The sequence below is a fragment of the Macaca thibetana genome, chromosome 1 (genome assembly GCF_024542745.1).
Source record: "Macaca thibetana thibetana isolate TM-01 chromosome 1, ASM2454274v1, whole genome shotgun sequence".
NCBI classification, from domain to species: Eukaryota; Metazoa; Chordata; class Mammalia; order Primates; family Cercopithecidae; genus Macaca; species Macaca thibetana.
In genome coordinates, this window is record NC_065578.1 from 2,251,619 (window position 1) to 2,276,888 (window position 25,270).

Genomic DNA, 25,270 nt, shown 5'->3' on the forward strand with positions numbered 1-25,270 from the left:
GCCGAGGTCGCAGGCCCACGAAGGTCGTCATTACGGATTTATTAACCGCCTTTCCCTGGCTTTGTGAGAGGCCTGGTCTGGAAAACGACCGTGCTCCCAGGAAGTGAATAATTTAGGATTGACAGCGGCAAGCCCGCGCGAGGAAGGCTGGGCCGACGGCAGATGAGTGGTGTGGAAAACGCGGAGTCAGGCTCGGTCAGCAGCTGCGCCCGCTCCTTCACCCTTCAGTCCTCCTGTGTGGCAGGGACCTGATGATCCCTGTGTGACCATCGAAGCCACACAGGCAGCCAGAGAGGTCAAGGGTCCAGGGTCAAAGCAGCACCGCTGCGGGAGTGGTGTCCGGGCCCCTGGGTCTAGAGGGCTTTGGGAGAGGCGATGCGTGCAGCCCCTGGCGTGGTCCCCTTCTGGTGGGTCACTCAGCACAACCATTGGGTTCCAAGCTCAGATTCAGGTGAAGGACGCAGATCTCCAAGGTGTGCACAGCCCATGGCCTGAGTGAGTACCTCTGACTGTCCAGCCCGGAGTAGGTGTTGAGTAAGGGCGGTCAAGCAGTGCCGGTCAGTAAAACTCACACGGCCTTAGCTTCCTGGGGAGGTCCTAACCGGGTACCCCAGACTGAGTAGCTGAAACAACAGATACTTCTCCTCCCACGGTCCTCAGGCCCAGAAGTCTGGGATCACGTTGTGGGCGGGGAGGTCCTTTGGAGGCTCTGAGGACCCTTGTCCCGGCCTCCCTCTGGCTCACTGGGGCTGCCGGCATCTTTGGCGTTCCCTAGTTTGTAGGAGCATCACCCAGCCTCTGCCTGTGTGTGCTCGTCGTATTCTACCCCGTGCGTGTTCATGTCCAGAGCTGCGTTTTATAAGGGCATGGTCATTTGGATGGGGGAGCCACACCCAACAAGGTGAGCTATCTTAACCCGCCGCATCCACAATGACCCTTCTTCCAAATAATGGCCGCTAGGACTGCAGCCTACGAATATGGATAATCCCACTTCATCTCCCACTGCCCCCTCTTCCCAAGGGAGCCCCGGGGCCCAGGGGACGCAGCTGCCACCAAGGCCCTGCTGGGATGTTCCCGACCCTCGTGCAGCCAGCTGCCCCTTCCCTCTAAAGCAGGTTGTTCTGAGTCTGGGCCACTGGCCCGCCGCGCCCTGAAGCCTGTGTCATCCACCAGCTTCCAGAGGCCACTGCCTCATGAATTACACACTATGCAAACGTCCGGCCAGCGGCTTAAGTATAAAGCGTGAGAAACAGAGGAGATCATTCCGTGTTTGTGGTTTTGTAAGGTTTGAAAAGCGATTTAAAATAATTTTAGGTTGTCCTGGGGTTGGCGAACAGTGTAATAGGCAATTTGAGAAGGCAAAGTTTTTAAACTGAAAGGTTTTGCCTCCTTGTTTCTAATTTTTAGAAACATGATGGATGTCAGCCGTGAGGTTGGGCCGACAGCTTCTGGGAACGATTTCCCAGCTTGCTAGGACCCAGGCAGGGGACCCTGTGGGGAGGGCATCGAGGGCCATGGCCACATGCAGAGTGAGGACGGCTTCCAGTCTTCAAATTGGAAACCTGCACCCGGCCTCCCTTGGCTAACCTCAATCCCATAAGCAATCCCAGGGCATTGCTGAGCGGACAGAAAACTTTCCCGGTGTGTAGCCGGCTCGGTGTCTCTGGAAACCATGGTTGGAGGCGTGAGGGATTGCTCACTAAACGCTGGCGGCAGGTGAGGGGCTACGAGGCGGCGTGGTCGAGCGAGGTGACCTGCGAGGGAAATGAGGTCGCGGTCCTGCGTGATCATGGGGTCAGGCGTCCCGGCAGCAGTGCAGGGGAGGGGCTGTGTTTGTTGGGGGAGGCTGTTGGGAAACGGGGGTCGCAGTGCTCCGCCCACTGCCCAGCCTGCCTCCATTCTCTGCCGGCCCCGGCTCCTTGGGAGATGCAGGTGGGAGGGCCGTCGCCACCATGGGGAGCCAGATGGGCCCCGTGGCTGCTCCCCAGAGGTGCGAGCCGTGACCTCCGCCCTGCACTGGCCTCTTGCCACTCTGAGGATCAGCCAGTTTCCAATGGTAGGCTGGCGCCTCTCTGTGCCAAGTGATGCGGCACTTGGGGAGATACCTGGGCGTGGCCTGTCGGGCCAATCACAGGTGCTCCAGGCCCCCCTCTGCCTGGCCCTTCATGCAGGGACTCAGCAGGCAGGCAGTCTTCCGGCATGAGTGCCCCTGGGCTCAGGAGTGGGACTCACCTGGCCTCAGGGACAGTGACTTACCTGGGCTCAGGGGCATGGACTCAGCTGGGCTTAGGGACAGAGACTCACCTGGGCTCAGAGAATGACTCACCTGGGCTCAGGAGCGGAGGCCTAGCCTTTTTCTCCCAGTGACCACACCATTCTGTTGTGGACACCCAGCAAGGTGCACAGTGAGGAAGTGCTTGGGAAGGGGCTCCCTACGGCATGTCTGGGGGCCGGGATAGCAGGCGGGCCCCTCCTAGCCCCTGGTCTTTCCTGTTCCTGTGTCTGAGTGGCACATGGGAACCTCACCTTGCTTTCCGTTTGGCTGAAATTCATTAACTGCCAGGAAATCATGGATTTCCAAGCCCTGCTTTTTCCATAGCCTTTTGCTTAGCAGAGAAAATCAAATGGATGCAAGCAAATAATGAGAAACAGCTCCCAATGAGCTTTGCTCAAACGCGGGGCTGTCTGGTGGTGGGTGTTCTGCGGAGGCGACTCCGATGCCCATGAGGGGTCCCTGCCAGGTGCCACAGGCCAGGTGTCTGACCGTGGAGAACCCTTAGAGGTTCTCCACAGTGTGTGCGGACAATTCTAGCAAGAAGAGCCAAATGCCGAGGAGCGTCTGGGCGAGGCTCACACGTGCTGCCGGGTGACAAACTGCTTTTGCTAAGCCCACTTGGTTTGGCGGCTCCCTTTCAATGAGGCCTTCTCAGGAACACAGCCCCAGGGAGCACATTTCACTGGCCTTGAAAGAGAAAGTGCTCACGAAGGGGACAGTCCCTCGCATCACCAGTAACTGCGGCCTCCTCTCATCTGCACACTGGCCCTGGCTCCCTGACCCACAAGGTTGAACCAAATGCCCACCTCCCATCACTCAGGGATGGCGGCTGGGAAGGGAACCACAGTGCGGCCTGGGGCCTGGCACCTGGTGGGGGGAAGCGAGAGGACTGACCCAGGCGAGCTTCTTTGCCTCCCTTAGCGGCCCCATATGGTTCTCACCGGTAAACTGGAGTTGCCATGAAGCTCACTGTGTCAGGTGCTGGCTGTGCACCCCGGTTCAATGGCTCTGTCCTCATGATGGCGGCCTACGAAGCAGGCGCTGTTGTTCTCCTGCTGCATAGACGCTGCCACAAGGCCCAGAGACCTCGAGGCACTTCCTCGAATATGCACAGTGGACACCGTCCAGAAAGGTTGAACATACACCTTCCAACCACCCTCCATCCCCAGAAGGACTCCCAGGGACATGCAGGGAGCAAACACAGGGACGATCCGGATTGCACTTGGCCGGGAAAGCTCAGCTGGTGCTGGTCTACACGGCTGCTACTACCACCAGGTGGATTGCACTTGGCCAGGAAGGCTCAGCTGGTGCTGGTCTATACTGCTGCTACTACCACCAGGGAGCCCGAGAAAGCGATTGTTTCAACAATATGATCAAGAGAAAAATAGAGGAGGAGGAGCCAGGGTGAAGGCCCCTGTCCCTCCTGGGCCTCCAGCCTATACACAAAGCCCAGCGGTTGCCCTTTACGTGAGAGGAATTTCTGAACACTACCCCGTTAAAAGCCAGTCCTGAAATCTGTCTTCCGCAGAACTCAAAGCTGCTCCCAGTTTTCTGGGAATTCCAGCCTGCGTGGGAGAGCCTCAGGGTTAGGGACAAGGGGCTGGTGGCTGGTGCTGGAGGAGGTCCCTGTGCCTGTCACCAGGGGGTCACATTCAGGCTCATGTGCGGCTGGGGCGAAGGGCCTCCCAGTCATGAATCCTGCCATGGGTGAAGAAGGTGCCAACCCGGAGCCCCCTCCCAGCACCTCTGTGGCATTGCCCCTGCTCCCACCGTCCTCCCGTCTCTGCTCCCGCCATCCTCCCGCCCCACCCCTGCCTCCCAGTGCCTCTGTGGCATTGTGCCTGCTCCCGCCATCCTCCCGCCTCCACTCCTGCCATCCTCCTGCCCCACCCCTGCCTCCCAGCACCTCTGTGGCATCTCCCCCGCTCCCCATCCTCCCACCCCATCCCTGCTTCCCAGCGCCTCTGTGGCATTGCCCCTGCTCCCGCGCAGCCATCCTCCCACCCCACCCCTGCCTGGTTTTCTGGAACCCCTGGAACCAGCATCACACAAGTGAGCAAGTGGCTCTTTCCAATCTTACAACACCCGCGGTGGAAGGAACAGGTGGAAAGATTGTTGAGACTTGTAAATTAGTTGCTAATGAGGAAAATTAGGAAATTTGCTGAGGCATAAAAAATGAGAAGTCCGGAGAAAGAAGACAAATGGACCCACAGCTATTCCCGCCCCACCCCCACCCCTCGCCCTTTCACACCCTGGTTTAGACCAGACCGAAATACAGATCTGATGCCTGGGTTAATGCAAAGAAATTGCTTTAAAATGTAAAGATGATTAATGGGATTAATGTGCAAAAAATGGTTAAAGTATGTCAGGGAATGAGGAGGAAGTGGGGGCCCGTGTTTCCTGGGCCACCTGCCACCTGCCTGGCCCGTGGAAAGTGTGCTTCCAACGTCACTTCCCAGAACACTCAGAAGGACCCTGCCAGGTGACCACTGTCATTCCGCGTCTGCAGATGAGAAGCCCTGGCCTGCCCGGCCTACTCCTGGAGCCTGATGGTTGCTGCCCACACCCCCTCCCGCCTGCGCTGACCCCTGTGGCCACGCCCAGGGCGCAGGTTCAGGACCAGTGCAAAGCAACACGGGACTGTAGCCTGTAGGCTGATGAGTCCAACAGAAGCACCCCCACCCCTATAAGAGGGACGTCCCGAGACCCTGTGGTGGCTGCTGCTGGGGTCTCCAGCCTCTCCGTGGAAGGCTTGTGACAAGTGTGGTGTGTGGCCCCGGACACTTTCTGAGCCTCAGCTGGCCCTGATGCTAAATGGACCCATGGAGGTATTGTGTGGCATTTCTACTGTGTCTTTTCAACAAAACCCATGGTTTGGAACCTCGGGAAGAAACAAACCTCACACAAATTTGATTCCTAAAGCCCTTCCGTTCGGCCCCCACCGTTCTGAATCCCTAGGATTAGAAAACACTGTGGGGCTGACCCGGAGCTCAGGGACACACCCCACGGTTGCCATGGGAGCCCCATCCCCTGCGGCTCTCCTCAGGGCCTGGGGTGGGGAGACACCACACGGGTGGGCGTGCAGGCCAAGGAGCCCCTCCCCTGGGTTTGAGTCCCAGCGCTGCCCCTCTCCCGTGCAGCCGGGGAGTGCAGGCCAAGGAACTCCTTGGCCCGGGGGCTTGAGTCCCACCCCTCTCCCGTACACAGCCTGGGGCAGGTCCTGGCTTCTCTGTGCCTCAGTTTCCTGATCCATAAAATGGAGATAATAACAGGCCAGGCCCCGGGGCGGTTGCTGAAGGGTAGATTATCCCTGACAGAGGAAAACAAACAATTAAAGGAAAAAAAACAGAGCCCGCCCCCCACCTGGGCCCCCAACACCTGCAAGGGCCTGCACACCATGAGGATCTTGAGGGGGCAGGCAGGGAAGGGCTGGGCGCCCCCGCAGCCCCTGGTTCCCCCGCAAGCCTCGGACCCTCTTCCCTGGCTGCCATGTCCACGGGCCGCGCTCGGGTCAGTGGCAAGCTAACGCCTTTGTCAGGGTGATTAATAGCGGGGGGACTGTCGTTAATTCACTGCCTAATGACTGCGGCCCGCGCGCTCCGAGTAATCGGGTGATGTATGTGGACCGCGCGCACCTCGTGGCAGAGGTGAAAATCATTTCGACAAGTCAAATATTGTCACAGGGAACAAATGGCTCTCCCTGTTAATAAAAATTAATGAATTTTTTTCTTTCTTTCTTTTTTTCCTCACCGCTGGCCTGCTAAATGAATCTGAGGGCGGCTGAGTGTGAACGGGCTGGGAAGGGTTAAGTTCTTGATTCCATGGTTAAAACCATGAACGTCTTCATCAGGGCGAGTGTGGCCAGAGGGCCAGGGTGGCCTCACACCTGCAGCCTGGCCGCTTCCCCCAGGAGTGGCTGCAGGCCCTTCCGGGATGGGGGTGCAGAGGCCCCCCAGGCCTGAAGGGGTGAGGCTTCCAGAGAGGGGCTGCAGCTGCCCTGGGCTCTCTGGCCCCGAGGGTGATGGGGGTACCTTCAGGCTGTTCTCCCCACCCCTCCACTGCAGCCCCCATCACCATGTGGGAGGGAATTAGGGAGCAGAGCTGAGTGGATTAGGACCAGGGGCTGGGCAATGCGTTTATCCAGGGAGGGTCCTCCTGGCCCCTAGAGCCAGAGCCCAAGGTGGTACCAGTTTCCCTAGGAGCATCTGGGTGGCCCCCAGCCCCTACCCTGGCTGTGAGGGGCGGGGAGTCAGGCCTCAAAGGCCTCAGCCTCTGTGGATCCCCACCCCCACTCTGGTGGGAGGCCAGGCCAGGGCAGTGAGCCAGCCCGCCTCTGTGCCCAGAGGAGGCGGGGCTGGGGGAGCAGGGGAAGGGAGGGCCTGCACCCACCATTGGCAACAAAGCTGTCCTGGCCACTCCCGTCACCAGGGCTGGAGGCACACGGACATGGACGCTGCCCTCCCCACCCCATGATGCAAACCCCCAGTTTTCATCCCAGCAGCCAGGTCTGTCAGGAGCCCGTGGCCTGCTCTGTCTGCAGCGGCCATGGTGGAGGCAGGCCCCCGGGAAAACGTGTGTTTCAGCTCCCAGAGCTCAGGTTGATGATGCCAGCCCAAGCGAGGCTGTGCTCCCCAGTCCACCTTGGCTAGAGAGCCCACACAGCCTCGCTGCAGCCCCTAAGAGAAGCCTGGGGCAGGGGCACCCCTGTCCCAGAGGGACCCGCACCCTCAGTGCCCCAGGGAGACCTGCGCTGTCCAGACTGACAGGCAGCGCTCAGGGCCCTCTCTCCCTCTTGCAATTTTTATTTCGGGGCCACGTTTGTTTACTTGCGGCGTGACTTGCTCTGGCCTGTGCACGGCAGCCACAGGCCCAGTTGGTAGGAACTAAAGAGATAAATAAGTCTATAAATAGTTTGGTGGCGGTCGGCTGTTACGGCGCTTGCTCAGCATTTAACCCCTTGTTCCTCCTCCCCGCTGTCAGGGCAAGGGAAGCAGAGAACAGAAATCTCCAAGTGTGTTTTCTTTTCTGAACGAGCCCTGGCTGAGTGCACTTTGTCCTCAGGTGGCCTGGCCTGCAGAGCCTCCTGCAAGGACCCCGGCCTTGATTGCAACTCCCTCCAAACCCTCAGTGCCCCAGGTGATCTGGCAGCAGGCAGATGTGGCCATCTTGGGGTAGCTGACCATCCCTTCCTCGGCCCTCGGTGTCCCACTTACAGCCTCCGAGTTTGCAGAAACACAGCTGTCTGTGTACGTTGGGGGCCCCTTCCCCAAATCTGCTCTGGCCACGAGCTGAGCTGGCTCCTGTCCTGCGCTCCTCGGGCTGGCAAGCCCAGGCCCCTTCTGGGTTCTGGTTGGCTCCGTGGAACCTGAAGGACCCCAGTACTCCAGAATGCCCAAGCACCTGGCTGAGCCTCCAGCAGGAGCCTGAGGAAGCCTCCAGGCGGGAGGTGACCCTCTTCTCTGTGGCCACCTGAGCCCTCCACCAGCCAGAACCTCTAGTAATCCTGCTTGGATCAGGGGCCTCCTGAGCACAATGTCCTGGGGCAGCGACCCCAGCCCCACGTGCACCCCTGGCCTCCGCCCCAGTGGGGGAGCTGCGATCCAGTAAAATGGGGTCCCCGGTGCCGGAGGAACATCCCTGGGCCCAGCGGGAGGCTGTGAGGTGCTCAACGGCCCCACGATGTCCTTATGCTGCGGTGGGCCTTGCCAGCTGCCGTGCCAGCTGCCTTAGGTGTGGGGGCCGCCTAACAATCAGGGTGGAGGAATTGAGAACAGCATCACCCACTCACATGCAGGTGAGGGGCAGGGCATTACGGCTTTGAACGTCCCCCAAAGTCTCCCAGGTTGGATCTGTGCCTGTTTTACAGAGGAGGAGGCTGAGGTCCAGAAGGTGTAAGTGGCTTTACCCCAGTCCCAAGGTACACAGGCTAGAAGGAGACCCTGCCCTTGCTTATAGGACCGAGAGTCAACCAGGGTGGTGGGGGACGTCAACCTTACCTGCTTTCCAGAGACCCTGAGACCTGGGCAGTGGGGCTGCTGACGGGAACCTCGTTTCACTTGGGTGGAATAGCCTGTGGGTTTTGTTGATGCTAAGAGTACACCGTCGATTCAGGTGTTCACTGGTGTGTGCTTCGCTGTAGCTAGAATGTGGAGACACGCAAGTGTCCATCCACAAGTGAAGAGATAAGCCGGAGGCGGCATGCACATGCCTGGACCATTCCTCAGCCCTCAAAAGGAAGGAAATTGCAACACACGCCACCACCTGGAGGAAACTCGAGGACATTGTGCTAAGCTAAGTAAGCCGGTTGGGAAAGGCCAATATTGTAGGATCCCACTTGCGGGAGGTCCCTAGAGTCATCGCATGCATAGAGACGGAAAGTAGAATGGTGGGTGCCAGGGGCTGGGGGAGGGGATGGAGAGTGTCTGACGGGGTAGACTTTCTCTCTGGGGAGATGCGGGCGTTCTGGAGATAGGTGGTGGTGACTGAAGGCAGCACACAGCGTGAATGTGCTTAATGCCAGGGAGCTGTGCACTGAAAAACGACTAAAATGATACATTTTGTGTTATATGTATTTGCCCACAGTCTTTTTAGAAGCACGCTGTCAGGCTGCCAGATCTCAGGTCGTGGAGCTAGTGCTTGAAGCCAACACCCCCTGGTATTTGAGGGGTCCAGTGCTTGCACACCCCACTCTGCTGCCGCCCAGATGCTGCTTAGCGCAGGGCCGGGGAGCCTCGGCTGTGATTCAGGAGGGAAACAGTGAGATTTGAGCAATCCGTGGGCTACCTTGCTGCCCCCGGGGCTCGGGGAAGTGGTATATTAACCAAGGAATAAAGGAGAGGAAGAAAAAAGGCCAAATCACATCTCTCTGAAACAAAGAGGCTTTTTACCAGGAACAAGGCTTGATAAAAATTACAGTGGCATCGCGAGTCATTCAGTGCCTGCCCGGGGCGATGGAGGCGGCGAGGAAATACAGGATGCGGGGTCTGAAATGGGAACACTGCTGTCCCTGGAGCATTGCACGGATAAATAATCGTCTTAGAATAATGCTTCGGCTTTAAGTAGGGCCAGGTGGCCTGAGCTGTCCGACGGAGGCCTCCGTGGTCCTGCGTGAGGGCCAGATTCAGCTTGGCTGGTCTGGGGAGATTCCGGGGGCTGGGAGGGGCGTTCGTGGGCAGTGGCTTCATGGACCCCAGTGGGACTTTGTGGTGGTCTGTGCAGCGCAGCGCACCCAGGCCCACCCGCCTGCCCCAGAGACGTGGGCCGCACATAGGATGGGGCTGCTCGCCCTTCCCCTTGGCAGCGGATGTGCTTCTCTCTGAGCTGCAGGGCTGGTCCCTGGGGCGTGAATGGCAGCCATGCATCCTCCAGGCTGTGATGGGGCCGAGGCTCCCTGCTCAGCAACATGGCTCATCTGGGTGGTTTATCCTCCTGGTGCAAGCCTTTGTTTCTTCCTCTGGGAGGTGGGGGACCAGCAACCTGCTTCAGGGCACCGGGAGCAGGTTATAGCCAGAGGGGCTGGCAGGGAGCGTCGTGTGTTCTCGGCCAGGCCCATGCTGTGGTTGCTTTGGTCTTTGTGTGAGTGTCTTGGGTCTGCTTTAACAAAAGAGCACAAACCGGGTGGATGGAAACAGTCGAAGGGCGCTCTCCTGCTCCGAAGGCCAGAGACGCACAGCCCGGCTGCGGACAGCGTCTTGCTGCCTCTGGAGGCTCTGGGGGAAGAGTCCCCGCTCACCTCTCCCAGCTTCTGGTGGCTCCAGGCCTTCCTTGGCTCAGGGCAAATCCCTGCCTCTGTCATCATACGGGTGTCACCTGGGCATGTGTCTGTGTCCTCCTCCTTGTCCTATAAGGACACCAGTCCCATTGAATCAGGGCCCTCCCCAGTGACCTCATCTGAACTTGGTTACTGCTATAAAGACCTTATTTCCAAACCAGGTCACATTCTGAGGCCGGGAGTTAGGGCTTGAACGCGCCTTTTGGGGTGACATCATTCAACTGGTTACAGTGTTGGGAGCCGCCGGCCAGCCCGGGTGACAGTGGGGGCTGGTGGAGACTCCCCGAGTCAGAAGGGCTGTGTCTGCGCTTCCCCGCGCTGTGCCCTGGACAAGGCCTGGAGTGGGTTTCCGTCCACTTCCTTCATCTCTAAAGCGGAGGCAGCGCTGTGGACCGTCCCTGCCTCCCTCCGTGTCTGCAACAAAGGCGAGTGTGTGTGAAGGTAGCCAGGCCAGGGGGTTGCATCTGGTCAGGACTGGGGAGACAAGGCAGGAAGCCCCACCTCTTTGCTGGGGAGGTTTCTGTACCTCGGTGGCTCCGAGAGGGCTGGGAGCCTGCCTCTGAGGTCAGGGCCCCGCCTTCTCAAGCTCTCCCGGGCCCTAATGACAATTCGGCTTCATCAGCCCCGCAGCTGGGGTTCAACGTTCCCCAGTCCCTGTGGGCCAGGTCCCGGGTGCAGGTTTGGAATAGAAACGGCGATTGATCATTATTAATATTTAGCATGTTTGCAGAAACGGCTTTCTCAGTGCTATTAATCTGCTGTGTTAATAGCGGCCTCTTGGTTCTGGGCGCAGACGCTCAGGAGGTGAATGCCAATGAGTCCCAGCGCTGCAGGGCAGCCGCTGCCCGGGGCAGGTCAGAAGGTGGGACCAGCGGCCAAGGCTCCTCCTAGCACCGTTTCCTGGAGTTACGATAGCTTTGTTTTTGTCTCGAGGCCAAGATCCAGGGTGAGGGGAGAAGCTTTTGCCTTTACCGCACAGTTTTAAAGACAGAAAAGAACAAGATAGAACTCCATCAATTCCCAAGTTTCTCTTTCTAGCAAACTGTTTTTGGGAAGGGGCCCTTCAGGATGACCCCTGCCCCTCCAGGTGCCCTCCCCCTGAAGAGGGGCCTTCTGCTCCCCGAGATACACTCTGCAAGGATGTAGGTGTACAGAATCCTCTGTGAGGAAAGGGAACACCCTATATTTTCTCTAGAAGTTGCCTCCGTGCGTGCCTGCTCTCCCTGATCAGCTCCCACAGCCGCAGCCTGCCTGATGTGCCCGCCTCTCCCTCTCCCTCTCCCTGTTTTGTTCAGGGGGCAGGATGGCCCTTCACAGCTCATGGGGACTTGTAGGCACCCAGATGGGGGAGCGTTCTCCAGGTCTCTGACCCACTACACAGCGCTCCTCCCTGCTTGGTTCTGAGAAGGAAAATTGGAGCCAGAGGATGGGGCCTCCACAAGGCTCGAGTGGAACCTGCACTCACTGTGGGAGCCAGGCACATCCCCGGCCAAGTCCCAGAACTCAGACCTGCCCACCCCCGACATGGGTGCAGGGAGGGTGACAGCCAGTCAGTCCTGAAGAAGCAGCAGAGAAACCAGCCCTCTCTCAGAGGTGGGGCCTGGCTGAGGAAGCCCAGACGTTCCTCTCAGATGAGTCGATCAGGGTCAAGGGCAGAGAGGAGCCAGAGTTGTTAATGGTGCTTCACTGCTAGGGAAGGAAAGTCAGAAATGGGAGTGAGGGTCCTGCCTTCTACCTTTTCTCTTAAGAGCTGCCCTCGAGGGTTGTTCTCAACCCTATCCATCCATCCACTCACTCACTCATCCATTCATCCATCCATCCACCCACCCATTGATTCACCCACCCATCCATTCACCCACGCATCCATTCATCCATTCATTCATTAACCCATCCATGCACTCATTCATCTATCCATCCATCCATTCATCTATCCATCTATCCATTTATGCATCTATCCCCTCATCTATCCACCCAGCCATGCATCCACCTATCTATGCATTCATCCACCATCTGTCCATCCATCCATCCATCCATCCATCCATCCATCCATCCATCTGCCCATCCGTCCGTCCATCCATCTATTCTTTCATCCATACCTCCTTCCATCCATCCCCTTATAAATCCTTCCATCCATCCATCCATTGATTCATCCACCCATCCATTCATCCATTCATTCATTAACCCATCCATGCACTCATTCATCTATCCATCCTTCCTTCCATCCATCCATCCATCCACCCATCCATTCATCTATCCATCTGTGTACCCATCTATCTCCTCATCTATCCACCCAGCCATTCATCCACCTATCTATGCATTCATCCACCATCTGTCCATCCATCCATCTATCCATCCATTCATCCATCCATCCATCTGCCCATCTATCCATCCATCCATCCGTCCATCTATTCTTCCATCTGTACCTCCTTCCATCCATCCCCTTATAAATCCATCCATCCATCCATGCGTTGATTCACCCACCCATCCATTCATCCATTTATTCATTAACCCATCCGTGCACTCATTCACCTATCCATTCTTCCTTCTGTCCATCCATGTATCCACCCATCTATCCACTCATGCATTCACCCATTCATTCCTCCATCCATCCATTAATCCATCCAAGTACTCATCCATCCATTTTTCCTTCTACCCACTCATCCATCCATCCATTAACTCATCCATCTACTCATGTATCTATCCACTTATCCATTCATCCATTTATCTATGTATTCATCCACCATCTGTCCATTCATTCACCCATCCATCAACCCATCCATTTAGTCATCCATTCATTCATCTATTCACCCATCCATCAATCTTTCCATCCATTCATAAATTCATCCACCCACCCACTTATCCATTCAGCTATGTATCTCTCCATCCATCTGTCAAACATTTATTCACACTCCCACCCATACCTCTTCTGCTGGACATGACGAAGTCCATTACTGACTGCCAGGAAACTGTTTCGGGTGTTTTGTCATTGTAGGGAGAACATGGGGTTGTTAGAGTGGTGTTTGAGAGCTTCGAAATCGAGACTGTTTGAACAACTCCCAGCTTGTTCCTGACTAGCTGTATGGCATTTAGGAAGTTGCTCACTCTCTGAGCTTCACTTCTTTGATGTATGAACTGGGTGAGGTCACAACTCTGCCTTCCCTCCAGGGCTGCTGCAAGAATGAACTGGACCACGGTGCTGGCTGCATGCTCCGTGGCCCCATCAATATCAGCAGCCGGCCAGTCCCCAGGAGAGCGAGCCAATGTCAGTGCTCTATTGTCTGATTAGAGGCTGATTGCTCCAAAGTCTTTCCTGGCATCACTCTGGAATCGAACAGCTGTGTGGTCAACCAGGGACCATGTTTCCTCACAGTCTTGGAGTTGTGATGTAGGCATTCTCTGTCCTGAAGTTTGCCTTCCTTTGTAATCGCATGTATATGTTGGCCTGAACTGATTAGTAAGTTTAGATATTGTTTTGGATGGGCCAGGTGAGACTGAATGCAACCTGAGGCACGCACATCTTGATGTGGCCTTTGGGGAGGAGCTGCTTCGTGCTGGGTCCTGCCTGTTTCAGAGCAGGGCAGCACAGCTCCTCAGAGCAGGAAGACCCTTCCAGCAGACACCAGGCCGCAGCGTCTGGCTGCCTCGGGCCAGGAGACTGCAGTTAAAAACAGACTTGCGAGGCTCAGCTAAGGCTGGGTTTTACAGGAGCTACAGCCCGGTGTTTGGTGGGCTGGGGAGTGGATCCTCCTCCTGCCAGAGATATTAGGGGAGAAGATCGAGGAGCATGTGGCTATATGACGGCAAATATTTGGTCCCCTCACACCCAGTAAAAAATGCCATGCATGAGAGAAAGCAGTTGTGGGGGCAGTTTTAGACTTGAAGCTGTTGGAGACCAGATCTACACAGACAGGCGAGGGGCGTCTTGAACACAGCACTTCTGAAATTCTTGGCTAATCTCCCCTCCCTCCCACAGGCCTCCATCTGCCTCCCTCACCTCTGCACAGCCTCACACCCAGAACCGAGCTCTGCAGAGAGGTGGTTCTTTAACAGCCACGTCTTCCTGGGAATGCTTTGGATGGGAAAAGTGCTTTGCAGCCCAGCTGCTGTTCTCCCGGAGGCCGGGGCTCCTGGAGGCTGCCGCTTGCTTTTCTCCGACTGGGTGGCAAATGTGTGCACTTATTTGAAAAACCTCAGGGTCAATAAGGGTTTCAGTTCAGATTTTCAGGGTGATCTTCTTGACATTTTAGAAAGGCCTGGTTCCCTCTGTGTTAAACCCTGTTCCCCCAGATGCACCCTTGTCACTCAGCACTTCCCCATCTGTCCCCACCCCCCACTTCACAAACTGGAGGGCCCTGCTCCTCGAGGGCCTCCCTCCCAGAGGCTTTGCTGCTGCACAGATTGCCTGCACACGCCAGCCCCGCCTCGGTCAGTGGGCCTGGGTGGACCCGGGAATTACAGCTCTAGCAAGTCCCCAGGGGATGCAGAGGCTGCCGTCGGGGACTCCACTCAGACTCCTGAGCCACGGGGGCTGAAACCCACAGTGGGGTCCGCCTGACCTCTAAAACCTTCTGGTCCCACCTCGCTCCACACACCTGGCCCAGCCCTTCCCCTGGGCTGGCCCTGGCCCTGGCCCTGTGGGTTTAGAGAAGGAGGTGACCCGATCCTGGACCTTTCACGGGCCTTGAGGCCTGATGTTACTGTCAGGGGCTTGGAGGAACTCAGACAAACCCCATCCAGGGCTCTCCCCAGTTTTGAAACTGTCCATATGGCGCCAACCACACGCATTCTCTCTGCTCTGGACTTCTCTGCCTGATGGTCGTGGGGGACATGTAGTGGATCCCAATCAAAATAAGAGGGCTCCGCCTGGACTAGGGTGAGGCAGAGGGGCCACCTGGTAGGGCCAGGACTGGGGTCGGAGCACTTGTGCCCCAGGGCATGGCTGCGCTGGGTGCCAGGGGCAGGGAGCGTGGATTCAGAAATGGGTGTGCTCCAGCCCTCAGTCCCTCACTGGGGGATGACAGGCTCCCTCACCCCCTTGTGCCTCTGTTTCCCCAGCTGTACAGTGGGTAGCTCCCCTGAGGGAGGAGCAGACCCTCCTCCTGGAGCCACTCACTGCTTCGTCCACATGGCTGGGTGCAGGCAACAGAGAGACTGTGACGTCACCTCTGTCCCAACAGCTGGAAACAGGCTGAGAAACCTGCTGTGGGGTGGCAGATCCATCAGGTAGCATGAGGGAGAGAAAAGGGCTCCCGAGCACCCACCCAGCTGCCAACCTGGACTCAGGGCAGGCCGGCATGGCACTGCAGGGCAGATTGAAGGGGCTGCCTGCTCTCAAGGCCGGGTGCCTGTGTCCTGGCGCCTCGCTGCCGTCCGCCTTGCCCTGCTCACCAGGAACCAGCCTCCTTGGAGAGTGTGGAAGATCCCAAGGTGATCCAGCCCCAAGTGATCTCGTACAAGCTTTTCTGGTTACAGAGACGTCTCCCAAAGCCCAGAGATCTAGGGCCTGAGTGGACCCGCAGGAATTCAGGACAGGGGTGGGGGCCACCCCTGCTTCCCCGGGTCCCTGTTCCTATCACGGTGGACCCTCCCCAGGCTGCCACCGGGTTTGTTTGCTCCACGATGACACAGAAATTAGTGAATGACAAGGTTCCTGGTGGTTTGCTGCCCAGAATCATTACCCTGGACTTTCCTATCCCTTCCCTCTCAGACTTTTGACCTTAGGTTTTCTGAAATGTGACATTTCAGCGAACTGCACAGCAAAGGGTTCCCTCGTGTTTCTCAGGTTGATCAGGAGCACTCACTGCCACCCTCCACAGTTGTTTTTGTTGTTTCCATTTATTTTTCAGCTCCTCCCACCCCCCAGGCCAAGACAAGGTATCTCTGAGCTGGGCAGGAATCATTAAGTATGTTCTGCTGTAAACTCACAGGCCCGAAGTCATCACACATCCACGTGCACACAGGTGGAGTAAGGAACCGTGGATTTTTGGAGTGGGTGTTCCTTTCACTGAAATGTTCCTTGAAATCACGTGGCCGCGTGTGCCGTTGTGAGAAACGCCGCGCAGAGCCCCAGCCTGCTCTTGGCGCAGTTCTCCCGGTGGGTCCTATTTTGGGCATCTCCAGGACCGCAGCTTGGCCCCACAGAGAGGTGTGCAGCTGGGCAGGACCGAGTCCCCACAGGGCCCGTGGGCCGCAGAAGTGAAGACCCAGGCCGGCATCAGGAGGCCCCCAGGGAGCCCGCATGGGGCCTGGACGATGACAGCCCGGGGCAGCCAAGCGCCATTCACCACCTCGCCCTTGAGGGAGGGAGGCAAGGGGGCCCAAACTTCAGCCCCTCACCCAGCAGACGGGAGACCCTTCCTCCTGACGGTTCTCCAGACAGAAGAGAACAGGTTTCCCAACCGAGAGGCCGCATAGAGGCTGGGGTTGCCCTGGACACCTTTTCAGGTTCCTGACCAGGCCCTCTGCTTACACACGCAGTCTTACACACGGTGTTACACACGGTCTTACACATGCTTACACATGATCTTACACACGCAGTCACATGCTTACACATGTACTCTTACACACGGTTTTATGCAGTCTTATGGTCTTACATACGGTCTTATAATGCTTACACATGCTCTTACACACACAGTAACATGGTTACACATGCAGTCTTACACACACTCTTACACACGCAGTAGCATGTTTACACACACAGTCTTACACACACTCTTACACACGCAGTAACATGTTTATACAGTCTTACACATGGTCTTACACACACAGTCTTACAGTCTTACACATGGTCTTACACATGCTTACACACAGATGTGCACGGGATGCTCACCCTCACGTGCACTCCGGGGGCCGCCCTTCCCGGCCAGCTGCCGCACGGTGCCTCTTTCCTGCCCAGTGGGGCCTGCAGGCCTCATGGCTTCTCCTTAAAACCACATGATGAAGGAGGAAGCACAGCCAGGCAGATACCGACTCCAAAAAACCCCCGTGTACTCCCTCCGGCCAAGAATCTAGGCTGAAATCTGCCCATCCCTGCCACAGAGCTGCCCAGCGCTCAGGCTTCGGGGAATGGATCGTCATGTTGATAATCCCCCTGTGAGGGCACTGCTCGTGTGGCCCTGGCAGGGCCAGCCCCAGGTGGACGGTGATGAGGGACCCTCTGTTGGCTGTTGGGCCCCTGTCTTGGCTGGTTTAGCACAGTGGTCCTGATCTGTGGCCTCTTCTCTCTGTCTCTCCAGACCCCAAAACCCTGGCCATAGCTTTGCTTTCTAGACATGGCTCTCTTGGGAGATGGTGGGGGTGGCCTCTGTTCCGGGATAATTTCCTACAGCCTGGGTGAGGGGTGCAGAAGAAGAAATCCACTGTGAGGCTGAGAGAGACTCAGCCCTAAACCAAGGGTTGTAGTGGAGCCCAGGGGCAGTGTGAGGGGCTGAGGTCACCGTGGGCTCCTGGCCAACTCGGCCTCTGTCCCAGCCTGAGGCAGAAGCAGGGTTTCTTCACCTCCCTGACTTGTATTATGTGATCAAATGACTATCGCTCATACGTGTGTGTGACAAGACTCAAAGCGGGGCCTCTCCGTGAAGATCGCTGAGAACACAGACTCGGCTGGAACTGGCAGCTTGGCAGATTCTTCGCGGGCAGAAAGGGGTGGCCTTGGCCCCGACTCGGGGTCACTCAGCTCCCTGCTGGCCAAGTCTGCCTCTTCCCTCCTGAGCTCCCTGTATCCCCACTCCCCTCCTTGCTTTTATAATTCCGTAGGTCTCCCCATAGAAATTCTAGAAATGATGGCCTCGGTACCCTGGAATGAGATCACAGCAATCCCAAATAAAGGATGTCAGGTCTCCTGACAAGTCAATTGCATGTTGTTACACAGCCTGCATCTCCAAAGTCATACATGATCCTGGCTCTGCACGCTGACCTGCGAGAGAATGCCTGCCGGAAATGCACCCCCGTGTCATGGAGGCCTGGGCAGTAGGGTCTGGGAACCTCAGTGAAAAGATGCCCACGTCCAGAACAAGCCTGTCCAGCAGGGTAGAGGACTGGGCAGCCTCCTGACCTTGCTGACCCTCTCAGGGGCATCCTGGCTGGAGCTCAGGGCAGAGGAGGGCTGAGCCTGATTTCCCGGCTCTGGTTGCCCCGGGGACCCCAGAGAGCGAGCGATTTGTGCCTGGCCCTGCTGGAGCCTCTGTGCAGGGCAGCGAGCGGTTTGTGGGCCCAGGCCCTGCTGGAGCCTCTGTGCAGGCTTCCTGCTTTCTCTGGGCTTTAGGGCTATTCTCTGCACCTCATTTTCTCACCGTGTTTTCTGCACACTAATTAGCCCTCCTCTCACCCACCCTTGAAAGAAGAGCTCCCTCTACCCCAGCAACGGGGACAGCAAAATGAGACGGGCTTTTCCTGGAGGCTGTGGGCAATCGCTTAACCCCTGTGACCGCCGGGGAAGGGAGGCCGGGGCCCGATGCACAGACCTCCCTTTAATCAGCAGGAAACACTACCTTTCTCTCCTAAGCTGTTTGCTTGGCCAGTAAATTAAACATGCCCTTAAAGCGTTGATTTTCCTCCAGCGGGTCAGGGGTTTTGGGAAGTAGAATTCAAACAGAAAAAAGCCATGTTTTAAACAGAGCCCTGCAACGGATATGCACTTGATAGGGACACTGCCCCACTTCGGGCTCCAGCGGAACTCCCAGAAACACCTGGGGTTCTAATTCCTACTTGTGCTTCAGGCGGAGGCGCCCACGCCCGAGAGGAGTTAAGGAGTGCATGGGGGAGCTTTGGCTTCCAACCCGACTTTGTTTGCGAGCTCCGTGCAGTTACCAGTTCCAAATAATAAGATGCCATGTTAATTACCCCCCCCAATTTACCTTTATGCCGCACACAGTCAGTGGGGCGGGGGTTATGGGGGTGTTCTTTCAAACCTAAACAACTTCAGGTCTTTAGGGTGGAGGAACAACAGCGGCAGTTCTGTGGCTGCGTCTCTGAAAGGATCCGCCGCGTCAATTAGAAAGGACCCGTTGGCCACTTAAAACATAATAATTACTTCTCTGAATGCTGATAAATTAAATAAGTGTTTTCCTTGCGACTTTTCCCCCCAAGACTTTGGTTTCTTTTGAAAGAAAGCATTTTGCTCTTTCTTGTGCTGATCTGTTTGCAACCAGTGTGAGGAATCTGAAGTCATTTTCCCTGTACTTAAAAGTTCTGGTCTCCTTGGAGGCTTCTGTGTGCCCAGCCAACGTCAGGGTGCGGGGCGGGGGCCGGGAGGCGAGGGCCAGCGGGACCGGGTCTTCGAGGCAGCCACAGAAGGAGGGGCTTGCGTGGAAAGATCTAGATCAGGTCACGGTGACGGAGCTCACCCCACCTCCTGCCCATTCCCACTGCTCCCCACCTAACTAACACTCACATCTGCCTTTTCTATGTTATCGAGGCAGAATTCAACCACTGTAAAGGGGGCGATTCAGCGGCACTGAGCCGTTCACCCAGAGGTGCGACCGCTCCCTCTCTAGTTCCCGGACACTTCATCACCCCGAAAGGAGACCTGGGCTTCTCGCTGTCACCCCCACCCCAGTCCCCGAAGCCTCCCACCTGCGTCTGTCTCTGGGGGCCTGTGCCGGATGAGTCACCTAAACGCCGCCAGGCAGGTGTGACCCTCTGCATCGGCTTCCTACGCCGAGTGCCGCATGTCCGGGGCTGGTCCAGGCTGTGCGTGCCAGGGCCGCCCTCCTCCTTGGGGAGGGATGGTGCCACAGGTGTGACCCTCTGCATCGGCTTCCTACGCCGAGTGCCGCATGTCCGGGGCTGGTCCAGGCCGTGCTCCTCCTTGGAGAGGGTGGTACCATCCACTACTCATTCCCCCCTCATCGGCCCTACGCCGAGTGACGCATGTTTGGGCTGTTTCTACGTGCCAGGGCCGCCCTCCTCCTTGGCGATGGTGAATCTACCACGGTGAACATTCGCCTGCCTGAGTCCTGGTTTGGCTGCACTCGGTGGAGAGCTTTGCTTTTCTTCCTGTCCAGACTCCCCCTCCCCCTGCCCATCTCCCCCAGTGCCTCGGGCTACTCTCTGCTATAGTTTCAGCTGCACGCACACACTCTCTTGGCACCCACCTTCTGTTAGGACGGACCCCAAAGGTCTACCCCAGACAGACAAACTGGGCACCCTCTTGCTGCTCAGCTCAGTGACCTGGGGCCCCATGACTCCGATATCCATGACCTCAGCAGGCCTATTCCTAGCCTGTGTCGAGATCATCAGGGTGACCTGGGGCCCCATGACTCCGACATCCGTGACCTCAGCAGGCCTATTCCTAGCCTGTGTCGAGATCATCAGGGTGACCTGGGGCCCCATGACTCCGACATCCGTGACCTCAGCAGGCCTATTCCTAGCCTGTGTCGAGATCATCAAGGTGACCTGGGGCCCTGTGACTCCGACATCTGTGACCTCAGCAGGCCTATTCCTAGCCTGTGTCGAGATCATCAGGGTGACCTGGGGCCCCATGACTCCGACATCCGTGACCTCAGCAGGCCTATTCCTAGCCTGTGTCGAGATCATCAAGGTGACCTGGGGCCCTGTGACTCCGACATCTGTGACCTCAGCAGGCCTATTCCTAGCCTATGTCGAGATCATCAGGGTGACCTGGGGCCCCATGACTCCGACATCCGTGACCTCAGCAGGCCTTTTCCTAGCCTGTGTCGAGATCATCAGGAACTTCCACGAGCCTCCCCAAGACCCAGCCAGCCCTACCCCAGTGCATGTCCAGGCTGTGGCCTAAATGCAGGGATGTCCAGGCTGCAGCCTAAGTGTGGGGATGTCCAGGCTGTGGCCTAAGTGTGGGGATGTCCAGGCTGTGGCCTCAGTGTGGGGATGTCCAGGCTGTGGCCTCAGTGTGGGGATGTCCAGGCTGCGGCCTAAGTGCAAGGAAGCAGCACTGAGCACATTTCACAGTCACCCAAATTCTGAGTCCTCCCAGGCACTTAGGACTTCTGCCGTCCGTGATTTCCAAGACTACAGAGGACATTTGAAATATTCCGGTGCAAATATTTCACCATCAGCCAGCCCTGGGTCAGCTGCCACGCATGACGGCTTCACCGGCTGTCGCCAAGCTTGCCAGGCACTGGCAGCTCCTTCCCTAGTTCCCCTAGGGCGGGACCAGCCGGCGCATCCTCAGGTGGCTGTGGGAGCCAGGCTGGGGGAGCCAGGGTGTGCTGGGCTGTGCCACCCCATCAGAAAGGTTGGCCCCAGTGGAGCCTGGTGGGATCCCATCCTCCGGAGCCTCTGACGTGGAATGATGGCAGCTTGGCTCAGGGTGGAGCGGAGGTGGCATATCCCAGGCAGAGGTGGCAGCCGGGCCTTCTGGGTCCCTGAGCACCCTCGGTCCCCATTGACGCCCGAGTCCCCTGCACTCCCTGAGCCGTACACCCCGGGAGGGGCACGTGCTGCAGAGGCTGACGCTGCGTTGTCTCCTTTAGGTGACGGTGACGTTGTAAATAATATGTATGAACCCGACCGGGACCTGCTGGCCGGCCACAGCGCAGAGGACGAGGCCGAGGACAGTGCCATGTCGCCCATCCCCGTGGGGCCACCGTCCCCCTTCCCCACCAGCGAGGACTTCACCCCCAAGGAGGGCTCGCCGTACGAGGCCCCGGTCTACATTCCTGAAGACATTCCGATCCCACCGGACTTCGAGCTCCGAGAGTCCTCCATCCCGGGGGCCGGCCTGGGGGTCTGGGCCAAGAGGAAGATGGAAGCCGGGGAGAGGCTGGGCCCCTGCGTGGTGGTGCCCCGGGCGGCGGCGAAGGAGACGGACTTCGGATGGGAGGTGAGCAATCGCGCCTGAGCATGATTGATCACGGCCATTTATCTTGTGTTCCATCTATTTATAAAGCCGGGCTGAGCAGCCACTGCCCGAGGCGGGAGGCGCGGCCAGAGAGAGCGTTCAAATGTCACATTTCCCAGCCTATTTTATCCTGCAGCTCGCCTGACGGGACTCAGAAAGCATCAGAGGTCCTCGTGGGTGCCTGTCAGCCCTGTAGGGCACGCCCACTCTCTCCCGGAAATGTGTCTTTCATGAGCTCATGTCTTAAAACATCCCATGCTTCCCGCCGGATCCCAGGCGTGAACGCGGCCATCGTGGCGGGGCAGGGAGATTCATAGAAAGTCCCAGAACAGGCAGCTGCACTCCAGGGCTTCATTCCAGGCCACGGCAATGTGGAGCAGCTCACAAATCACACCTGGTGGCCACGCTGCCCCGGCTGCCACCTTCCCCGCCTGCCCTGGTCAGCCAGTGGCCTGAGAGTAGCCCGAGCTTCTCCAGCTCCAGGGGCACAGGCCCCGTCCTGGAAGGGATGGCTGACTGTTTAAATTTTCCCACCACGATGTGACCGGCCTTAGAGGGTCTGGAGCTGGCCTGGTGAACCTGCTGCAGGGGTCAGGAGACAGGGCGTCCCTGGGACGGCTCTGAGCGGGGAGCACCCAGAGCATCCTACCCAGGCTGTGAGGGACGCGAGGCACCGGTGTTGGGGGCCCTCGAGTGGTCCCATGGGGACTAAGAGCCCCACCCCCCACACAAAGTGTACTTCCTGGTGGGCCCTGGCCTTTCTGCAGGCCCCACACAGCCAGTTGTCGGTGGTCTTTTTGGCAGGGCTGCTGCTTGGGTAGAAAATGGGAACACCGGGCAGATTCCCCTGTGCCTCCCAGCCTCTGAAGTGCCCAGATGGAGGTAGGCTCCTCATGGGCAAATGGCCTGAGCAGGGAAGAGGAACCCCAGATGGATGGGGGCAGGATCCTGCGTCTTGCCCACCTCCTCTCCTGGCCGCTCGTGACTCTGGAGAAGTCCCCAGCCAGTTCCATGCTCACTATCAGGCCTGCCCCAACTCAGATGGGCCCTGGGGAGGCCCCTGTGGCCTCCAGCAGCCCTTGAGCACCTCCCTGGGCTGACGGCATTAAGAGCCCTTTGTAAGAACACTGACAGCCTGGGGGCCAGAGGCTGCCCGCACCCTGCAGAGCTAAGTGCATCCTCCCTGGGCAAGACCAGGGCACCTCGGCAGCTCCCAGCAGGCAGGTGTGGTCCTTGGTAGCTCACAGAGTCCTGTGTGGCTCCTCGTCAAGGATATAGGGAGACTCAGAAGCTGTTCCCTGAGTGTCAGCTTAAAGCTCCCCCCTCCGCTAATTATAGAGCTATGGGGGTCCCGGTGCCTGAAGAAAAGCATGTGGCAGAGTCCGCAGCCATCCAGCAGGGTGGGAGCCGCAGCTCTACGAGCAGCACCTGTGGGCCGGGCGCACCACCCCCCTCCATCGAGAGGCAGAGGACAGTGAGTGTGGGCCCAAGGTCAGGTTACCTTCAGGAGGGACTGGCCAGGAGCCAGGGGCACCAGTTAGACAGGACAGGGAGAGAGTTTGGAGTAGAAGACCTCGGTGGAGACACTGCCCAGCTTCATGGCCCTACAGGCCCCTCATGGGACCAAGGAGAGCATTTTGGTAGCAACATTCGTCTTTGGCTGTGCAGTGGAAGTGACTTTGGCAGAAGCGCCCTGTCCCGCCCTCCCTGGTGTGTGGGAAAGGAATTCAAGGTTGTGTGTCCCTCACACTTAGAAAGGTCTGGACTGTTTAATTAGGAGGTGGCTTGTGGATGTGAGAGGTCCAGGGGCCCTGCAGGTAGCACTTTGGATGACCTTCAGGTGACTTTGTTCTTGGGTACTCTGATACAAGTTTCTATTTGCTTTTTTTTTAAAAAAAGAAATGGCCCATATCACGATGTCCGTGTGGTGCCAGGCCCGGTGCAGGCTGCGCCGCTGCCTGCCGCTGCCTGTTGACTTTGCGGTGTGTTTATCCCTGGTGTGTGTGTACGTGAGGGAACGCGCTCTCCCCACGGTGCACCTCCCGTTTCTGCGGAGGGCTTTGTTCCACGGTGGCCACCTGACAGATACCCCTCCTGCTGGTGCTTAGAAATATTTACTCTCCCCCCGACGCCCTCAAACGGTGCTCCCTGCGCACCCGGCAGGATCTCGCCCGACCTTGTTTTCCTTGTGCGTTCGGGCACCAACTCCCTGGCTTTGGGGCCACCTTTGGGTTTTGTCACTTCCATGAGATGGGGCAGGGGGCAGCCATGTGCGTCGGTGCCTTCGGGAGCTGACATTGGAACTGGGCAGGAAGCCACCACCTCCTCTGTGAAGGACAGAGAGGAGGAAGCAGGGGGTGGAAATTAGGTGGCAGCCCCAACTGCCTGAAATGAGCGATGTCCGTCAATCAAGGAGGTTTCTCCCCACCTCCAGCCACCTCAGCTGGGGCCTTTGGGCAGAAAAAGTGACATCGTCCCCTAAGCCACCTTCCCAGAATTTTCCACGCGTCCCGAAAGAGCTGATTGCCATTTCCCTTTGGGTTTTTGCCTTCCCCGAGGTGGCCCTGGAGGGAGAAGTGACTTGCGGGTGCCCCTTTCTCTGAGGATTTCTTCCTCTTGCCAACTGCCTGGCCTGTCTTCCGAGTGCCGTGAACAGGGGCCTGAGACAGGAAAGGAGCACCAGGCTTCAGGGCTGGGATCCCTCTGTAGTTCCAGACACGAGAAGCACCTTCTGCTGAGTCCCCTTCCCAAGCCACTCACACCAACCAGGCGGCCCTGCTAGCCCTTTTCCCTCCACGCCTCTGCAGTGAGCTTGATCAGAGCAGGCCTGGGTCAGAGAAAAACAGGGGTGCCAGCATCACACCAGTGGGATCCCAGGTCAGGCCTGGGTCAGAGGAAAACAGGGGTGCCAGCGTCACGCCAGTGGGATCCCAGGTCAGGCCTGGGTCAGAGGAAAACAGGGGTGCCAGCGTCATGCCAGTGGGATTCCAGGTCAGGCCTGGGATGGCCCATGCGTGTGTGTTATCTCTGATGGTCCTGAATTTCGTGTGTATAATTGTTCACTTTCACACTGGTAATTAAGTATTATGAATCAGAGTGATTTGATTTTACTGTAATGTCCACAGTATTTATTTACTGAAAAAGAACAAGTAATGACATTTTAGCAAAGATAACAAACAAAATCCGAGAAGGATCGGTGTCATTTTGGCCTCCCTACGTGGTGGCCAGGAGCGTGGTGTTGTGGCCACTCTGAGCTCAGAAGCGGGGTTCCCCTGGAGGAGAGGGGATCTGGGAGTGGCGTGAGCACAGGGATCTCGCCGGGTAGCAGCCCCTGCAGGAACAGGGTGTGCGTCTCTCGAAGGACAGGTTTGAAATAACAGTAACGTGGATTATTCTTACTGTC

At 57.6% G+C, this 25,270-nt stretch overlaps 1 protein-coding gene across 3 annotated transcripts in view; it reads left to right on the top strand.

Annotated features, from left to right (window-relative positions):
* Window positions 1-25,270, top strand: part of PRDM16 (PR/SET domain 16) — a 368,708-nt gene that overhangs the window by 95,149 nt on the left and 248,289 nt on the right. For all 3 annotated transcript variants that reach the window (XR_007728673.1, XM_050803184.1, XM_050803301.1), the window contains exon 2: window positions 21,500-21,849. Coding sequence is in view for 2 of the 3 variants with exons in the window: in XM_050803184.1 (XP_050659141.1) it covers window positions 21,500-21,849 (350 nt within the window). In the remaining variant the exon portion in view is untranslated. The remainder of the gene's footprint in view (window positions 1-21,499; window positions 21,850-25,270) is intronic.